The sequence below is a fragment of the Tamandua tetradactyla genome, chromosome 3, assembly GCF_023851605.1.
Source record: "Tamandua tetradactyla isolate mTamTet1 chromosome 3, mTamTet1.pri, whole genome shotgun sequence".
NCBI classification, from domain to species: Eukaryota; Metazoa; Chordata; class Mammalia; order Pilosa; family Myrmecophagidae; genus Tamandua; species Tamandua tetradactyla.
This window is the reverse complement of record NC_135329.1, coordinates 4,146,154-4,166,001: the sequence shown is the minus strand read 5'-3', so window position 1 is coordinate 4,166,001 and position 19,848 is coordinate 4,146,154. Positions and strand designations below refer to the sequence as shown.

Here is a 19,848-nt window from a genome sequence, read left to right as displayed (position 1 = left end):
TCAAAAGTTTGCAGACTCCTGTATCGTTTCAATAAAAAATTCACAGCACATAGTTCCCTTAAGGTTTGAGGAAAATATGGTCTCCAAACATTATTCAAATTGACATGGAAAGCCTTTCTTTCCCACACTAAAATGTCCTGATTCTTTGGAACATATATCATAGATGATGTCTATGTTTTTAAGTATAATTTGTCTTCTATGAATTCACATTTAGTAAGTCTAGACCAGTGAGATCCAAAAGAATTATAATTAAGCAATATATACGCAATTGAAAAATTTTTAGTAGCCACATTAAATGGTAAAAAAAAAAAAACAGATGAAATTTGTTTTGATGATGTATTTTATTTAACTCAGTGTATCTAAAATACCCAATGAGATATTTTTTGTAGTAATTCTTCAAAATATGGTATATGTTTTACGCATATCTCAATTCTAACTAACCACATTTTAAGTGCACAATAGCCATATGTGCCCTGTAGTTACACTACTGAATTGTAAAGGCCTACCCTTAGGTTAGAATTATTTTTAGGTTTTAAGTATCGTAGAAATAGAAATTTTAAACAGGTTATATAATAGCTCCTTGTATGTGCACAATGCCTTACACTGACTTTCAATACATTATTATAAGTGATCTTCACAGTAAGATTTTCCTTTTTCAGAAAAAATTTGAATCAGAGATTCAGGAAATTGAATTCAGGTTTTTTGACTACCAGTCCAGATCTTTATGTACATCACTCCCACTACTTCATGCTTGTCTTTCAACAAAACCTCAGCACGTGGAAAAGGAACTTATATGAGAATAAAAGGTACAAAGCCAAAAATCAAAAGCAAATCACCTATTCTGAATGAAATAATCTCAATAACTTCTGACACCAACTGCAAATGACTGCAGCAACTTCAATGGCAGCTACTACATAATTCAGTTCTGACTCTACCAGGGAGGCCAGACTCCAAAGCCAATCCTCTGTAAATGTGCCCTTCAGGCTCTAGGTGCAAGTTCGGGGACCCAGGCCACCAATACTTCTGACAAACTGGCTATAAGATTCAGGAGTTCCCACCACTCTCTTGGATTTAATAATTCACTGGAAGCACTACAATGATGACTATAGTTTATTATAACGAAAAGGATACAAATAAAAAAATGCCAAAAGAAGAAATGCATTGGGCAAGGTCTAAGAGAGTCCCAAATGCAACTTTCCATGTCTTCTCCATTTGGAGTCAGAATGTGACACCTTCCCAGTATAATGACATATCTTCTTAATCACAGAAGCTCACCCAAGTTTGCATATCAAGTTTATATAAGGTCTCATTATGATTGGCGGAATCAAAGCCCAACTGGTTGAACTCAATCTCTAACCATCTCCCCCCTTCGGCGGCTGAGGAAGTCGAGGTAAATGACATGGCTCAAAGATCCACACCCCAATCACATGGTTAGGTGCTTCCAGTGTGGCCAGCCCCCATCTTAATACTACAAGTATGACTTATTAGTTCTTCCTTTTCCAAAACTTTAGGATAGTTCTTGTGACACTCTGGCCAGCATCCTGACAAGGTCACCATGTTTCAAAAGATTAATGATTCTCTAAGTCAAGTTGAAGCATAAGAATTCTCCCATATTCTCTATTTATTAAAGGTGGTTTTTAAATTGATGCGGTGAAAATAAGAGTGTACACTGTTTGTTTTTCTTTTAACATTTTATTTTGAAATACTTTCAAACACACAGGACAGTGTGTCACCAAAAAAAAAGAAAAAAAAAAAAACCTACAAAGCCCATACAGAGAACTCAAAACTATTTCTAACCCCCCACTAATACCCATATCCACCAATTTAATATTTGCTACATTTCCTAAATCCTTCTATTATCTATCTACTTATCTGTCCATTTTCTGAATGCCTAAACACTTAACACTGCCATGTACATTTCTTAAGAACAAGGATATTCATCTATGTATCCACTTCAAGTGTCATTATCAAGTTCAAGACATTGAACGTTGATATAAAGCTGACAGCTCATGTTTCATTTTTTTCATATGTCCCAGCAATGTTCCTTTTCTATGCAACTATTGAGATATATTCACATACCATATAATCATCCAGAGAATACAATGGCTCACAGTATCATCACATAGATGTGTATTCATCACCACAATCAATTTTAGAACATTTTCATTACTCAAAAAAAAATACAAACAAAATAAAAAAGAACACCCAAAACATCGCATACCTCTTATACCCTCTATTATTTATTTATTTACTTTTGTTCTTTATTTTCTCACTCATCTGCCCATTTACTGGATAAAGGAAGTGCCAGTCACAAGATTTTCACAATTCCATGGCTGCACCATAAAAGCTGTACAGTTATACAATCATCATTAAGAATCAAGGCTACTGGATTACAGCTCAACAGTTCCAGGTATTGCCTTCTAACTATCCTAATACACTAGAAATTAAACAGGAATATCTATATAATGCATAAGAATAACTTCCAGAATGACCTCGACTCCATCCGAAATCTCATAACCACTGAAACTTAATTTTGTTTCATTTCTTTTCCTCCTTTTGATTACGAAGGTACTGTCAATTCCATGATGCCAGGGCCAGACTCATCCCTGGGAGTTATGTTCCACATTTCCAGGGAGATTTACACTCCAGTTGTTTTTAATCTTAATATTTGAAAATCAGGGCTTCAAATTTTTAACTAAAATCAACTTAAACTTCAATCCCTTAGTGAAGTGGTTCTCAACCAGGAGCAATTTTGTCTCCCGGAGGATATTTGGCAATGTCTGGAGACATATTTGGTTGCTTGTCAAAACTGGAGGTGGAGGTGGGTGCTACTGGTATCTAGTGGATACAGGCCAGGGATACTAATAAATATTCTATAATGTACAGGAAACACCTCCACCCCTCAATAATGAATTATCTGGCCTAAAAATGTTAATAGTACTGCAGTTGAGAAACTCTACTTTACTGAAAAAAACTAAATACTAGGCTAAGATAAAACAACTAATTTTTTAAACTACCTAAAAGAAATAGGAAAAATATATAAGAATTATATCCTACTCTTACATTAGACTTTATCGAGAATAAAACCCAAAGGACATTAAAAAAAAAAAAGGAAATAAAAAAAAAGAATTTTTGAAATGAAGCTATAAACAAAGTTAAAATCAATTTAATCTACACATAAAAGATTTGCTCAGGCCACATACTTCCAATCATTTTGACTCTACTCTTTTGCATTGCACACATAATCGATCAGGAAGTCTAGCTGGGTTCATCTTCTAAATAAAAAACGTGACACTTCCCACCACTCTATTCCTACAACTCTGGTCAAAACTATCATTCTGTGTCTCCAGTCCACCCCCACCCATGACTATTCTCAGTGCTGCAACCACAGTGATTTTTTATAAACATAAGGTGTAACATATACTGTTCTACTCAAATACCTGTGGTTCCGAATTTCACTGAGAGTAAAAACGAAGTCTTATGAAGTCCTACAATAACTCACACCATCATCACCACCACAAATTTTCTCTTATTTCCTATTACACTCATTCATTACATTGCAGCTATACTACATGGCCTTCCTTGCCATTTCAAGACTCTTATTGCCCTTGGGTTTTTTGGGCTTATAGTTTCCTCTGCCTAGAAGTTCTTCTCTCAGAAAGGAACACAGCTTGTTCTCTCATCTCCACATTTTTTGCCAGAATGTCTTCTTCTAGGTGAAGCATTCCCTGATCACTCTATTGCAAACTCTAGGTAAATTTCTCTTTCAACAGCAACAAAAAAGTTCTAATAAATAGTAACTCTCAAAATTTTTTCATACTCCTAAAAATTATTAGGGTTCCTGTGGAGTTTTTTTATGACGGCTATATCTATCAATATAGAGTGTATTAGAAATAAAACAATTTTTAAATACTTATTTAGCAATTCATTTAAAAATAACAATAAACCTAAACCATCCATTAAGTGCTAATATAAATGTTTTCCTAAAAGATAATTACATTTTCGAAAACCAAAATATTTAGTAAGAAGAATGACATGGCTTCACAATTTTTGCAAATATTTTTAACGTCTCCTTAATATGAAATAGCTGGACTCTCACATCTACTTCTGCATTCAATCTGCTACAACAAGTTGCTTCGGATGAAGTATAGGAAGAAATCCGGTCCTCACCCAGGTAAATAGTTACAGAAAGGACAGGTAGAGTTTCTTAGAGGTTAGTAAAAATGCATAATGTGAAACCATCCATATAACTGAACTTTTTATACTCTGTGTTCTAGTTTGCTAGCTGTCAGAATGCAATATACCAGAAACAGAATGGCTTTTTAAAAAGGAGAATTTAATAACTTGCTAGTTTACAGTTCTAAAGCCATGAAAATATCCCAATTAAGGCAAGTCTATAAAAATGTCCAATCTAAGGTATCAACAAGAGGTTACCTTCACTGAAGAAAGGCCGATGAAGTTCAGGGTTTCTCTCTCAACTGGAAAGGCACATGGCAAACAAATGTGGCAATGTCTGCTAGCTTTCTCTCCAGGCTTCATGGTTCACGAAGCTCCCCCAGGGACATATTCCTTGTTCATTTCCAAAGGTCTCCAGTGGCGTGGGCTCTCTGCTTCATGGCTCTGCTATTTCAGAATCTCCAGCTTTTCCAAAATGCTTCCTCTTTTAAAAAAATTCCAGTAAACTAATCAAGACCCACATGGAATAGGCAGAGTCACAGCTCCCTCTATTCAAAAGTTAATACCCACAATTGGGTGAGTCACAGCTCCATGGAGACAACCTAATCAAGTTTCCAACATCTACTGCTGAATAGAGTTTAAAAGAAAAGGTTGCTCCACAAGATTGGATTAGGGTTATGGCATGGCTTTTCAGAGAGATAAATCCTTTCAAATCCTGCACTTTGAATGGAATTTTAAAAACATGCAAGATTTTGTAACATATTACATCGATTATTTTGAAATATTGATTCATTAAGCTACGCCAATCTTCCAAATGTTAACATACTGCATTATACAACTTCTGCAAATCATATTCATTAACATCACCAATCTCATCAGAAACGTCATTAAATATTAGAAAGCTGTCAAGCTCATAACGGCAGACACCAGTTTTCCAACTTTCTAATTTTTGCTTTAATGCTTGATTTTTATCATTGGCCAATAATGCCAGTTGTTTTCCCTGAAGTGACAAGTTTCATGAAAATGTCTGTCACATACCCAAGTCTGAATAACTGTAGTTTGTAACTCTTTCTTTGAAGAAAAAATGGCACTGCACAAAAAAGCTAGTGCAGCTTGCAGCTCACACAATTACCCAAGTGCATTTCCTCAAGTCAATCCTCATACTACATTATGTACAGGAGCTTTATAAGTACTTCACATTTCACTATAGAAAATATTAAAAAAACATTCTCAAGGGTCAAGTCTAAAAAAAATAGTAACTTTTATTGCTCCATCAAAATTATTCTTAGGTGAAACTGGCAATTCTCTTTGTTTTTTTACTCCCAAGTGTTTGGTGATAAGGAATACAATGACTATCAAGACAGTTTGATGCTACCGCCTTGATTCACAGAAGCTGCTAGCATTTGCATTCATCACTGCTTTTGAAGCCTCGGTACAAATGTCAATATGCTGAAGAAAGTAAACGTTGACAAGGTGCCAAGACAATTCAATGGCGAAAACTGATTTTTTCAACAAATGGTGATGGGATAATTGGATACACACACCATAAAATGAAGCTGAACCCTACCTCGGGTCATATAGAAAAATAAGCTCTAAGAATGAACGATATGAAATAAAACTATAACTCTTAGAAAAAATGTAGGAGTAAATCTTTGTGATCTTGGATTAGGCAATGGCTTCTTATTATATGACACCAAACGCATATATGACAAGATAAATACATAAATTGGACTTCATCAAAAATAAAAACTTCTGTGCTTCAGAGAACACAATCTAGAAGGTGAAAAGATAACTGACATAATGTGGTAAAATATTTGCAAATTGCATATACAATAAGGCATAGTATCCAGAATATATAAAGAGCTCTTACAACTCAACATTAAAAAGACAAGAAAATTTTAAAATGGACAAAGAATTTGAATAGACACTTATCCAAAGAAGATAGACAAATGGCCCATAAGTACATGAAAAGATGCTCAACATCATTTGTCATTAGAGAAATGCAAATCAAAACCACAAAAAGATGCAAATTCATACCCACTAGAATGGCTATAATCATAAAAATGTACAATAAGTATTGGTGATGATGTAGAAAAATTAGAACCGTCATACACTGCTGTAGGGACTGTAAAATGGTGTGACCAATTTGGAAAACAGTTTGGCAGTTTCTCAGAAAGTTAAACAGCACACATACATATACATACACACACAAGTAAAATTTAAAGCATATGTCTACACAAAAACTTGCACAAAATGTCCACAGCAGCATTGTTCCTAATAGCTAAAGAATGTAAACACCCTAAATTCCATCAGCTGATCAAATGGATAAACAAAATGTGGTATAATTATCCCATGGAAAATTATTCAGCCATAAGTAAATGAAGTACCTATATGTGCATACTTCAAAATAGATGAACCTTGAAAATATTATGCTAAATGAAAGAAGCCAGACACAAAAGACCACATATTTTAAGGTTTTAACTCTATTTATATGAAGTGCTCAGAATATGCATATCCAAAGAGACAAAGTATATTAGTGTTGTCAGCAGCTGAAGCAAAGTGAAGAATGGGAAGTGGCTTCTAACGGATACAAGGTTTCTTTTGGGGGGTGATGAAAATATTCTGGAATTAGATAGCGGTCATAGCTGCTGAACTTTGTGAATACACTAAAAACACTAAACTGTTCAATTTACAAGGGTGAATTTTATGGTATGTCAGTTATACCTCATAAAGCTGATAGAAGAATTTGATTTTACAGACCACTTAAAAGGGTCTCAAGGACCTCCAGCAGGCCTGTGGCACATACTTTGAGAACCTCTGTAACAGACCATGTAATATATTTATTTATCCTATTTATAAGTAGGATAAATAGATTGACTTATAGAGAGGTCTATCTTTCCACTCAAATTAATGTCTGCTTTGTTCACTGCCTATCCCCAGCTCCTAGAACAATCCCTTCCACATAATAAGCAATAAGTTATAGGCAGCTATAACTCACTGCAAAAATACAAATAAGCCAATAGAAAAATGGGTTAAGAATATAAAATATAAAATTTATGAAAGAAATACAAATGGCAAAAAAAAATTTTTTAAAGAAAGATGTCAATTCCATTGATTACCAGGGAAATACTAATTTAAAAATTAGCCAACATTTAACACCCATTAGATAGTTAACCATTAATAAGACCGATCAAACTGAGTGTTAACAAAGGTAACAGGAAAATAAATCCCTCTGTACACTGCTGATAAGAGATTATCTATCTTGGAAAGCAATTCTGTAACACTGTTCTAGTTTGCTAGCTGCCGGAATGCAATATACCAGAAACAGAATGGCTTTTAAAAAGGGGAATTTAATGAGTTGCTAGTTTACAGTTCTAAGGCCAAGAAAATGTCCCAATTAAACAAGTCTATAGAAATGTCCAATCACAGGCATCCAGGGAAAGACACTTTGATTCTAGAAGGCTGATGAAGTTCATCGTCTATCTCTCAAGTGAGAAAGCACAGGGCAAACACAGTCAGGGCTTCTCTCTCAGCTGGAAGGGCACATGGCGAACATGGCGTCATCTGCTAGCTTTCTCTCCTGGCTTCTGGTTTCATGAAGCCCCCCGGGAGGTGTTTTTCCTCTTCATCTCTAAAGGTCACTGGCTCGTGGACGCTGCTTCGTGGTGCTGCAGCATTCTCTGCTCTCTCCGAATCTCCTTCATTTCCAAAATGTTTCCTCTTTTATAGGACTCCAGTAAACCAATCAAGACCCACCCAAATGGGTGGAGACATGTCATCACCTAAATTCAGTTTAAGAACCACTCTTGATTAAATCACATCTCTAGGGAGATGATCTGATAAGTTTCAAACACACAGTATCGAATAAGGATTATTCTGTCTTTATGAAATGGGATGTAAATTAAAACATGGCTTTCCTAGGGGACGTACATCCTTTCAAACCAGCACAAACACCTAGTAAAGTTGAGAATAATCTTGTATGTCTTATTTCTAGATGCTTCCTCCAGAGAAACAAATGTACAGAGATGTTTCTTCTTTTTTTTTTCTTTTCAGACATGTTTCTTTTATCTCTATTTATGAGACCAAAACTTCTCAGGGGGGATAAATAACTTCATATAATGGAATACCATATAGCACTGAAAATGAATAAACTAAAGCTATATGTAACAACTTACATACCAATACCATGCCATATCAATAGCATATTTCTATTACAATGTTTATGATTGCAAAAGGGTATAGTCAGAGTTGAAAAACAAGCATGAAAATGGTATACAGAACTAACAAGTACAGCAGAATTTCAATATCTGTTCATTCTGGGTCATGAGTTCACAGAGCTTACATTAATTTATGTACTTCTCTGCATGTTCAAAATAGTTCAAAATAACAAAAAAAAGTAAAAACAAAATATATACACACAGACACACCAAATTGTTTGGCCATGGCAATAAGTTTTCCTTCTTCATGATTTTTCTAATACCCAACTTTTTCTATAAATAACCATACTTTTCTTCTCTGACAGAAAAAAAAAATAAAATTCTTCAAACAATCATAAAGTTAGAAGGAACCTTAGGAAAATTTGGCAAAACTTCAGGATACAGTAGACAATATTAAGGCACACAGCAACCCAAAGCTATAAAGGGAATGATAAAACAGATTTAGGTACATATAAAGAAAAATTCCTATACTGTAAATAATATCACATGAAAAAACAAATGATACAGATTAAAAAAACTGTAACATATAATATAGACAAAAGGTTAGTATACTAAACACAAAAAAAGTTTCACATCACTAGTGTGAGGAACACAAATTATAAAAATAATGATTCCTTTTTCATCCACTGGATTAGTTTTAAAAAAATACATAAATTAATTATTACATTCAGAACAAGAGAGCATTTGGGGAATGAGCACTCAGGTAGAAGAAAAAATTGTTGCAATATTTATGTCCTGTAATCTTACAGTCCCTATTAAATCTTCAAATCCCTACACCTTTGATACAGTAATCCCACATCTGGTAATCTCGCCTAGTATATATGAGGATGCATGCACCAAGATGTTTACTGCAGCATTGTCTGCAGTGGAAAAAACTACAAAACAATGCTGAGAGAGATCACAACTTGCCTAAATAGAGATATGCCAGTTTCAAAGATTTGAAGACTCAATATAGTTAAGATGTCCATACTCCCAAATTTCATCTATAGTTTAAACATAATCCCAGCACACTTTCTGATACCTGTTGAAAAGATGATTCTAAGTTTTACACAGAAATTCAAAGGAACTGAACAGAAAAAAAAATCTGACAAAGAAGAACAGAACAAAGTTGGAGGATTTACTCTATGTAATTTCAAAAGTTTTAAAGCTACAGTGCTCAAGACACTTGCCATAGCATCTTGCCATTGACAATGTGTGGTCTTGCCACAGAAACACATAATTCTATGAAACAAATGAGAGAGCTCAGAAATGAGATCCACATACTACATGCACAGTAGTCAAGTGGTTTTTGATAAAGGTACCAAAGAGATTCAATGGAGAAAGATAATCTTTTCAGTAAATGATGCCTTAACAATTGGATAACCACAAGGGGAAGGGGAAAAAAACTGACCTCACACCATACACAAAAATTAACTCTAAATGAATAACAGAGTTAAATGCATAACAATTTTAGATTAAAAAAAAAAAAAAAGGAGAAACTCTTAGTTACCTTCAGTTTGGCACAGGTATCTTAAATAGGATGCTGTGATGGTTAAGTTCTGGTGTCAATTGGCCAAGTGGTGATGCCCAGGTGTCTGGTCAGGCAAGCACTGGCCTGACCATTTCTACAAGGATATGTCATAGCTGGTTAATAAACTGGAAGGCTAGTGTATTAAATCATCACTCAGTTAACTGCATCTGTGACTGATTACATCTGCAGTCAGTGAGATAATCCAATCAGCAGAAGGCCTTTTTTAGGAGGGGAAAGAGACTTTTAACTGCTTCTTCAGCCAGGAGCCTCTCCTGTGGCTCCAGACCCTTTATTGGAGCCACCAGCTTCACAGTTCACCCTACAGATTTTGGGCTCTTCCATTTCTGTGATTGCATGAGACACCTTTATAAACTCATACTTACAGATTTCTCTTGTTGGTTCTGTTCCTCCAGAGAACCTGACTAACACAGATGCCAACATCTTTGAACTACCAAAGAAAAATATAAGTACATAGGATTTGATCAAAATTAAATAAATGCCCAAGGCATTTGCAGACATAAACAGCCTGCTGAAAATGGCTGTCATAATAGCTTCCAGGTCTGAAGTTCCGGGAGAGAATCATTCAGTACCCTATGGCCATAATTCAACACATATTATATAACCATGATTCAGTACACGTTTAATCAAGGACATACTCCACGTGCGATGCTTTCTTCTGGCGTACCGCCACCTTTGTTTAACTTGGTACAAAAAGCTGTCACTGAGTTAAACTGCAGAGCAGAGGGGAATGATTAAAGCATGACCACTCTGCCAGTGGCTCCTCAGGCTTTCTTTCAATTCACCACCAGCCCAGAATGACCAATCCTAGAGCTGGGACCTAACATTTGGCATAGCTGGCAGGATATGATGTGGCCCGGATTAGATGTGGCCTCCCAAAAGTTTATGGCATCCTGTAGCAGCTGTCTTGCTACACTGGTCTGCTTCAGAGGCTTGGGATCATGTGGACCCACCCCACAGGCAAGACTGCCAAGGCTTTGAAAGATCTTAAAGCTGACATCTCAGTCCCCTAGCGAGGTAAGGTGGGGAAGTTGTCTGTTTTTTCTTACCCATGCTGTGAGAACTGCATAAGGAAGCTTTAGCAGCACAAGAGCATGCTTGGAAGCTGCAGCAAAAACAAAAAGAATTAGAAACCCAGATCCAAATCCTGGAAAAAGAACTGGCTGTGAAGACAGAGAAAGCCAGAAGCAAGTCAGCACCATACTGGGTAAGAACTACCCACTTATTTCACGCCCGCCCCATGGTGAAACAACAGGTTGAGTACGACCAGCCCTTGGCTCTAAGGGGTGAACCAGTGGGCCCCCCACAGGTCCACCAAGAGATGATATATATGGCATGTACTGCAGAGGGACTGCAGGATCTTAAAAAACAGGTACAGCAAAAGCCCAGTGCGACACTCCCAGCATGGGTGTTACACCTGTGGGACAACAGAGCCTACAGTCTAGAACTCTTAGAAAATGAGATGGCACAGCTCAGCTCCTTAACTACTCATCCATCCCTACAACAACATTTACAAAGGAGTCAACGAATAGTGCAAGGTAATCATTCGTTGATCAACTGGCTGAGGACTCTGGCTCCACGTGTCTGGTAAAACCCAGGAGAATTCCCAGAGACTGCAAGTCAATGGACTATATACATGGAACTAGTCCAAATCATCTGGGTAATGGGGATGCAGCAAATGATGTTCCGTGTCCAATGCAGAACCCCTGATGATGAGTCATTCATCACTCATATGAAGGACCTGATTTTACCCACAGCACCCCCAGTACCTTTGGTGCTTTGGCTGCAATTCTGGCCCCCTATGCAGACCTTAGCGTCCATGAAGTAACCACTGTCATGGCATAGTTGGGGGACGTGGGGATACGCAAGTGAGAAAAGAGGGTACGCCCAGTGAAAAAAGGGGTAGGGCCACCACCAGAGTGGAAAGCATCCCTTGAGTGTAGAAGAGCTGGCAAAGCTGGTAGTCCCACCAAGGTATCTTGGTTACAAACGTAGGTGGACCTGTTAGCCACAGGGGTGGATCTGTAGAAGATCAACAGCCCAATGAAGTACTACTGGCTTTGTGGAAAGAGTTGCCCCAAAGGCAATGTTTCACCAAGCTAAAGAATAAACAGTTGGGAAACCACCATTTTGCTTGCATGACGTTTTGCACTCAAGCAGCGGAAGTGACTTGGACATGTTTGACTGACAGACTAGCAGTGAGCCTGGGTGGCGGGGGAGCCAGGAGACCAGAGGCCACATGCAGAATTACCCATATGCCATTCCCCCCTGCAACATACAACACGTTTTACCCATAGTACATACAAGGGCACAATGTATAGTGTTGTATGGCAACCCAGAGAGATTTGACAGTCCTCTGACTCACATTAATGGATTTGGAGGACATACAATTCAAGTAAGACAGGCCACAGTGGTGCTGGGCATTGGCCATTTGCCACCCCGAGCCTATACAGTGTACATTTCTGCCATTCCAGAATACATCTTGGGCATGGACATTTTATAAGGATTCACTTTGAGAACAACCCAAGGAGAATTTCAGTTGCAGGTACAGGTAGTGAAATCGGTGCTGAGGGGGTCATCCTCACCATTCCCAGGTGTACCTACCTGAGCCCTGAAGAGTTGTCAAGGTATGACAATACCCATTGCCTAAAGGACATGAGAAAATTGGACAGACAATCCTACAACTGGAAAAGGCAACGGTCGTAAGAACGGCCCATAGCCCCTATGGTGAGGCCTGTCCGAAAGCTGGACAGTGTGGAGAATGACTACTGATTACCAAGAACTTAATAAAGTCACCCCTCATGCTGCAGTACTGATATAATGGACCAACTGACTATTTCCTTGAGACGATACTACTACGTGGTGGACTTGGCAAATATATTTTTTTCCATTGACCTGGCCCTGGAGATCCAGGCCAATTTGTTTTCACATAGGAAGGGCAGCAGTGGACCTTTGCTGGATTGTCACAGGGGTATTTACATAGCCCTACTATGTGCCATGGGTTGGTGGCTCAGGATTTGGCCACTTGGCAACGTAAGTCTACAGCTTTCTTATATAGATAATATTATGCTAACATCTGATCTCTTGCAGATCTAGAAAGAGCCACAGACAGTCTGTGCCATGCCTTGGATAACTGGGGATGGGCAATCAATGAGAGCATGGTCCAAGGGCCTGGACTGTCTGTCAAGTTCTTGGGATCACAGTAAAGCAGCTATAAACTTTTGTAGGCTTCTCAGGATACTGGCAGGTTTTTATCCCTCATCTGGCTCAGAATTTACTTCCTCTGTATGCTCTAATCAAGAAAGGCACACAGCAGCAAAAAAGGCAGTAGCTTAGGCCCAAGCACTACAGGTGGTAGATAAAGTGGTTCCTGTTCACCTGGACATGACAGCCCATGAAACAGGATTTGGTTGGAGACTTTGGCAGTATCAAGGTAAATGCAAAGTTCCCACAGGGTTTTGGGCCCAATTTTGGAAAGAAACAGGAAGAGATACCCCCCACTGAGTAGCAATTAGCTACTATCTATGCTGCCCCATAAGCAAACGAGTCCAGTACAGGCCCGCAATGGGTAGTGGTACATACCACCTCCCTTATAGCCGGCAGGGTAGGTTCATGGATGACTGCTGCCCGTACTAGTGAGGCTCAGATACTTACCCTGGCTAAATTTAGAACAGCAAGTGGCGCTTAGCCCTAGCCCCCTCACTCAGTAGTTACAGGTTCTTCTGGGCCCAATAACATTTCAGGATTTGCCAAGACTTGTGGCTGGTCTGGTGGTGGAACAGCCTAGCCCGTATATGGACGTACAGCCCCCTGTAAAGGCGGATGCTTGGTACACAGACAAGTCTAGCAGGAGCAATTCATCCCACTGGATGGCAAAGGGATTATGATTGGATACAGAGGAGATCTGGTTTGAAATGGGCAGAGGACAGAGTAGCCAATGGGCTGAACTGCAAGCGGTATGGATTGTCATTACGCACGAACAAGGGTCCTTGAGTATTTGTACTGATAGTTGGGCCGTGTATCATGGCTTACCTTGGTTGCCACAGTGGGTGGCTCAAGGATGGACAGTGGGAAACACCCTATTTAGGAGCGTCCCATATGAGAAAACTTGTGGTGCCAAGGTGACGCTGAACAGGTTAATGTTTATCACATGCCAGGACCCTAGCCACAAAGTTATCCTGGTAATGATGCTGTGGATGCCCTCACCCAAGTGCAGCTGCTGCACCTCCATGGCAGGGAAAAGGCCACATGGCTACAACAGCAAAGTGGCCCCGTGGGCCCCCAGACTCTACTACAGCTAGCCTGGTGATACAGTATAGATATATCTACAGCAGAGGCTATACAGGTTAGCAAAGCCTCTCCTGAATGTGCTATTTACTGCCTCCCACCAGCGGAAAGTAAGGGGGCATATGGGTCATGTGAAATAGGGTGACCAGCCCTTGCAACATTGGCAAGTAGGTTATATAGGGACCTTGCCCTATTCCCAGGGATATAAATATGCATTGACTGCTGTGGATACTGCCACGGGGCTATTTTTTGCGTACCCTGCCAAGGGAGCCACCCAAGGAGACTGACACCACTAGGGCTTTGAAAATATAAAGCACCCAATACAGAAGACCAATAGAAACTACAAATGATAGGGGCTTCCATTTTACTGGGTTTATGGTCCAGGACTGAACCAAAGGTCTGGACACACAGTGGACACTGTATGTCCCATACAGACTGCAAACTTCTGGAATGATCGAAAGGTACAATGTCCTCCTATAAGAAAAGCTTCAGGTTATAGTTCCAGAAGAGCTGACGCTGAAGTCGTGGGCCACTCGATTGACCAGCGCTGTTCACTTTTTAAACAAACAGCCTCACTGCACAGGCTACTCCCGTTTAGACTTGTCAATAAAGGGACAAGCATTGTTCTTACATATACAAGTGGAAGGAAGGGATGTGTTGGTAAGACCCCATGTTTGGGAAGAAGAGTTATTACCCCTTATGTTTTGCAACCAGGAACAATGGATGAATGGACCTGGACATGGAAAATACTATCAGAAGCCCCTTCCTCGGTGATGTGTCTTTTGCCTTGGAGAGACAAGCTAACTGGGGGTTTGCTGGTACAGTCATGGATTGCAAGGTGGCCAGCTCACGTGCGACCCCTCCTGACGATGGGGAAGGTTCTTTGCTTCAAGGACCTTATGTTTTCCATTTCTGGCCTAGACCCCTCATGCCTGTAGAACTTCATCCTAATCATGCTAGCATGGCCTGAGGGGACTTGGTCTGCTACTCCCACCCAGGGCAGAAACCTCTGGTTGCCACTATCCTTTCACAGGATGAGCAGGTGGAGGATGAGCAGTGCCTGTATTCTGCCAGAGGGATGAGATTTGCCAACAATGGTTTCTAAAGGTTTGCTATCTCTTCAATCAGGATGACTGCGGCCAACAGCCTGGCAACGTGGGCCCACACCTAAGCAAGGGTCCACAATGTCTCTCATTGCTAGATACGTACAAACTTCTGACACATGCAGCTAAAGGGCTCCCATGGCAAATAGCACCTGCTACTGAAGAGAACTGGACATGGCTAGAGCAGACTAATCGTGGCTCCCCATCCTGGGGAGCAGTACAGCAAGCAGTTGAAGCCTCAGTCCACCGCAACACGAACCATCCTGCCCATCTCTTTGGATATGCTTTCCAAATGGCTGGGGATGGCTTTTCACTGAACACGTGGATTTGAAGGAAAAGGCACCATGGTGTATTGAACAGTTTCAGGGAGGCCCCAACAAAGAGCCAGGTGAACAACCCCCAAGTCTTTCTGGAACATCACCATAATGTCCACAGCCCCTAGGATATGGTGGGATGGGCATCCATATATAGAAATTAAGCCAACTGATCAGCTTCCCAAGGGTTATATGTGGGTTTGTGGGCAATATGAATGGCTTTAACGTAGCCACTAATTGGACAGGACTCTACATAAAAGGGTGAATATTCGCCTCCCTTCCAGAAACACTACAAAATTGGTATGTAGTGTAACCTCACTGGCACCACATAAAATGAGTTGCCTGGTGGTTCTACCCTCTAGCCCTTTTCCTCCCCAGAGCAGAAACCATTAAGGTAGAATTCGACACTGAGGCTCTAGCTGAGCATACAGCTCCTGCTTTTAATCAAATGAGACAGGCTTTTACACTAATGATGAATGAGACCACCCAAATGAGAAAGGTTGTTTTATAGAATAAAATGGCCCTAGACCTTTTAACAGCTGCTCAAGGAAGAACTTGTGCAGTTCTGCATGTTGACTGTTGTATATATGCCCCTAACAATCAAAACTCTGTTGAGCATGGCTTACACAAAACGGATGGAAAGATACAGGCTATCCAGGCCCTCTCACAAGACACTTTGCAGTCCTGGTGGGAGTCCACAACCGGGACTTGGCGATGGGTAATAGTCACCTTAGCTTGTTTAGCTGGGTTTTTAGTTGTCTTCTGTTGTTCTCTCTATTGTTGTCGTCATCTGTAGACCCAAGGTGCTGCCCTGTAGAGTAAGGTACCCCCCAGAAGGCAGGCCATCTAAGGGGTGGAGTGTGGGGCCCAAGGCATGTGCAACATAAACAGCCTGCTAAAAATGGTTGTTTTAAGAGCTTCCAGGTCTGAAGTTTTGGGAGAGAGTAATTCAGCAGACATTATATAACCATGATTCATATTTAACCAATGATATATTCCACATGTGACGTTTTCTTCTGGGATAGCGCCACCTTTGTGTAATTTAGTATAAAAGTCCATTGCTGCATAAACCACAGCACAGAGGGGAATGATTACAGCATGAACACTCTACTGGCTGCTCCTCGCGCTTCCTTTCAATTCACCACCGGCCTGGAATAACCGACTCTAGAACTGGGACCTAACAAAGTGACACTTAAAAAATTAAAAGGCAAGCCAAAGACCAAGAGAAAATACTTGCAAAATACATATCTGACCAAGAACCTGTACCTAAAATATATAAAGAACTTTTACAACTCAATAATAAAACAAACAAACTCAATTTAATACAGGCAAAAGGTTTAGCAGTGACTTCACCAAAGAAGATACGTGGGTGGCAAATTAGGACAAGAACAAGATGCTCCAGGTAACTGTCAATACGGATGTGCAAATTAAATCACACCAAGGTAACAGGACACACCCACCAGAATGAACTAAAATGAAAAAGTTGTCCATGCCACACAATGCAAAGGGCATGCAGTAACCGAAATTTCACAGATTGCAGGTGACACTGTAAAATAGTACAGTAATTTTTGGAGAACAATTTGGCAGTTTCATGAAAAGTTAAATATGCACCATTCACATGACCCAGTCAATGAAGTCCTAGTTATTTAACAGAGAGACACCAAAGCGCATGTCTGTATAGAGATCTGTAGAATATTCATAGCAGCTTTATTTGCAACAGCCCCAAACTAGATATGACCAAACATCCAACAACAGGATAAACAAACTGCTGTATAACCATACAATGAAACACCACTCATCAATAAAAAGGAACAAATATTGATAGACATCCAAACTTGGATGAACCTCAAAATAACTGTACTGAAAAGTTACACTGAAAGAGAAAGAAACAAAGGGAAAGGAGGCAGAGGAGAAAGTAAGGAAGAGAATGAGAATGATGTAAATACATGATTCCATTTACATAAAAATTCACAGTAACAGAACTCAGATCAGTGTCACTGTGGTGGTTGGATGGGGTGGGGTGTGGCAGGAGAAAACTTTTGGTGATGGTGGATATGCGTATTATCTTAACTGTAGTGGTTTCGGACTTGTATACTTAATTAAATGTCATCAAATTGTACATTTTAAATATATGCAGTTTGCAGTACTTCAGTTATACTTCAGTGTAGCTATACACACTGACACAAACAGCCTAAATGTCTATTTACACGTGGAATAATACGATGAATTATAGAGTGGTTATTCTTAATCTACTTTACTGGCTCTGATGACTAGGTCTAAGGAGTCCTGTTAAGGGCGTGTGTGAGGAGATGAGAGCAACATAAATGGAATACTAAAATACATCCTACATACGTGCACGCCCGTGCGCATGCGAACAGAGCACAGTTACGAAGGCTGCACTTTAAACACATAGAAGGGGAGGGTCGACACGCTGCAAAGACCTTGTATTCCTGTTTTTAAAAAAATCCAAAAAAGAATTACTTTTGAATGTAAATTAAAGTATTAAAACAATTAAGTGACTCATCAAGTAAGAATTTCTTCAGAACAGCACTTCCACACTAGATTTCTGTAAACTTCTTTCTCTCCCAGAATAGAAACAAGCAGGCAGCAGGGTGCTGTCTCTGAGGGCTTCTGCGAGAAGACCGCATCTGAAACCCCTGCGGCTCCCAAGAGAGCACCGAGGCTCGGCTAAGCAAGGGTCCCCCCGGGCACCGAGGCTCGGCTGAGCCAGGGTCCCCCCGGGCACCGAGGCTCGGCTGAGCAAGAGTCACCCTGGGCACCGAGGCTAGGCTGAGCCAGGGTCCCCCTGGGCACCGAGGCTCGGCTGAGCCAGGATTCCCCTGGGCACCGAGGCTTGGCTGAGCCAGGGTCACCCTGGGCACCGAGGCTCGGCTGAGCAAGGGTCACCCTGGGCACCGAGGCTCGGCTGAGCAAGAGTCACCCTGGGCACCGAGGCTCGGCTGAGCAAGAGTCACCCTGGGCACCGAGGCTCGGCTGAGCCAGGGTCACCCTGGGCACCGAGGTTAGGCTGAGCCAGGATCCCCCTGGGCACCGAGGCTTGGCTGAGCCAGGGTCACCCCGGGCACCGAGGCTCGGCTGAGCAAGAGTCACCCTGGGCACTGAGGCTCGGCTGAGCCAGGGTCCCCCTGGGCACCGAGGCTCGGCTGAGCCAGGGTCACCCTGGGCACCGAGGTTAGGCTGAGCCAGGGTCACCCTGGGCACCGAGGTTAGGCTGAGCCAGGATCCCCCTGGGCACCGAGGCTTGGCTGAGCCAGGGTCACCCCGGGCACCGAGGCTCGGCTGAGCAAGAGTCACCCTGGGCACTGAGGCTCGGCTGAGCCAGGGTCCCCCTGGGCACCGAGGCTCGGCTGAGCCAGGGTCACCCTGGGCACCGAGGTTAGGCTGAGCCAGGGTCCCCCTGGGCACCGAGGCTCGGCTGAGCCAGGGTCACCCTGGGTACCGAGGCTCGGCTGAGCAAGGGTCCCCCTGGGCACCGAGGCTAGGCTGAGCCAGGGTCCCCCTGGGCACCGAGGCTCGGCTGAGCAAGAGGCGCTATTACGGGGTCCGCAGGACTGGGAGTTGCTGACAGGATCCACCACAGTCTGCAAAAGGGCCGGGCCTTCCTCTTCTGGGACCACAGTCACCACAGGAGATGCAACATGGAAAACCAACATTGCTCAGAGCGGACAGGGGTAGAGCTTGGACTTACCGAGAGCCGTCTGCGCCGGCGGCAGTTCTACCTGAACCGCCGAGAACGCGGCCACGGTCTAAAACGGCGGACAACTCGAGGGCTGCTCACGCTCCCTCAAAGCGTGAACAGAACGCACAGAAGCTGGGGGCGCGTGCGCTGAAGCTGCGGACGCGTGCGCTGAAGCTGCGGACGCGTGCGCTGAAGCTGTGGACACATGCGCAGTAGCTGGAGGCGCGTGCGCTGAAGCTGTGGACGCATGCGCAGTAGCTGGGGGCGTGTGCGCTGAAGCTGCGGACGCGTGCGCAGAAGGAAGTTCCACAGGGGCTGAAGGTCTCCAGTCTCGTGTGATCCCGCCTTCCCGAGGGACGAAGACTGGTGGGGCGGTGGGCGGCGGGGTATATTTGTGACAATTGATTGAAGAATGTTATTATGATTTGTGCTATTAACAGTAGTCCCTAGTTTTCATTAAAGGTCACTGTGTTGCGCAATCCTGTAGTTTCTTTTGTTTTTAACCTTATTCTAGTAGCATGTG

At 41.5% G+C, this 19,848-nt stretch overlaps 1 protein-coding gene across 20 annotated transcripts in view; it reads right to left on the bottom strand.

Moving 5' to 3' along the window:
- The window catches only part of TDRD15 (tudor domain containing 15), a 320,944-nt gene extending 301,451 nt beyond the window's left edge, over positions 1–19,493 (bottom strand). For 17 of the 20 annotated variants that reach the window (XM_077152208.1, XM_077152201.1, XM_077152193.1 and 14 more), the window contains exons 1-2: positions 19,335–19,492; positions 4,435–4,660 (exon numbers count right to left, since the gene is read on the bottom strand). In XM_077152208.1, the coding sequence (XP_077008323.1) occupies positions 4,435–4,539 (105 nt within the window). In that variant the 5' untranslated portion in view covers positions 4,540–4,660; positions 19,335–19,492. Of the gene's footprint in view, positions 1–4,434; positions 4,661–17,977; positions 18,076–19,334 lie in introns of all 20 variants that reach the window. The other 3 variants (XM_077152209.1, XM_077152210.1, XM_077152211.1) reach the window with 3 other exon arrangements.
- Positions 19,494–19,848: the final 355 nt, after the last annotated feature.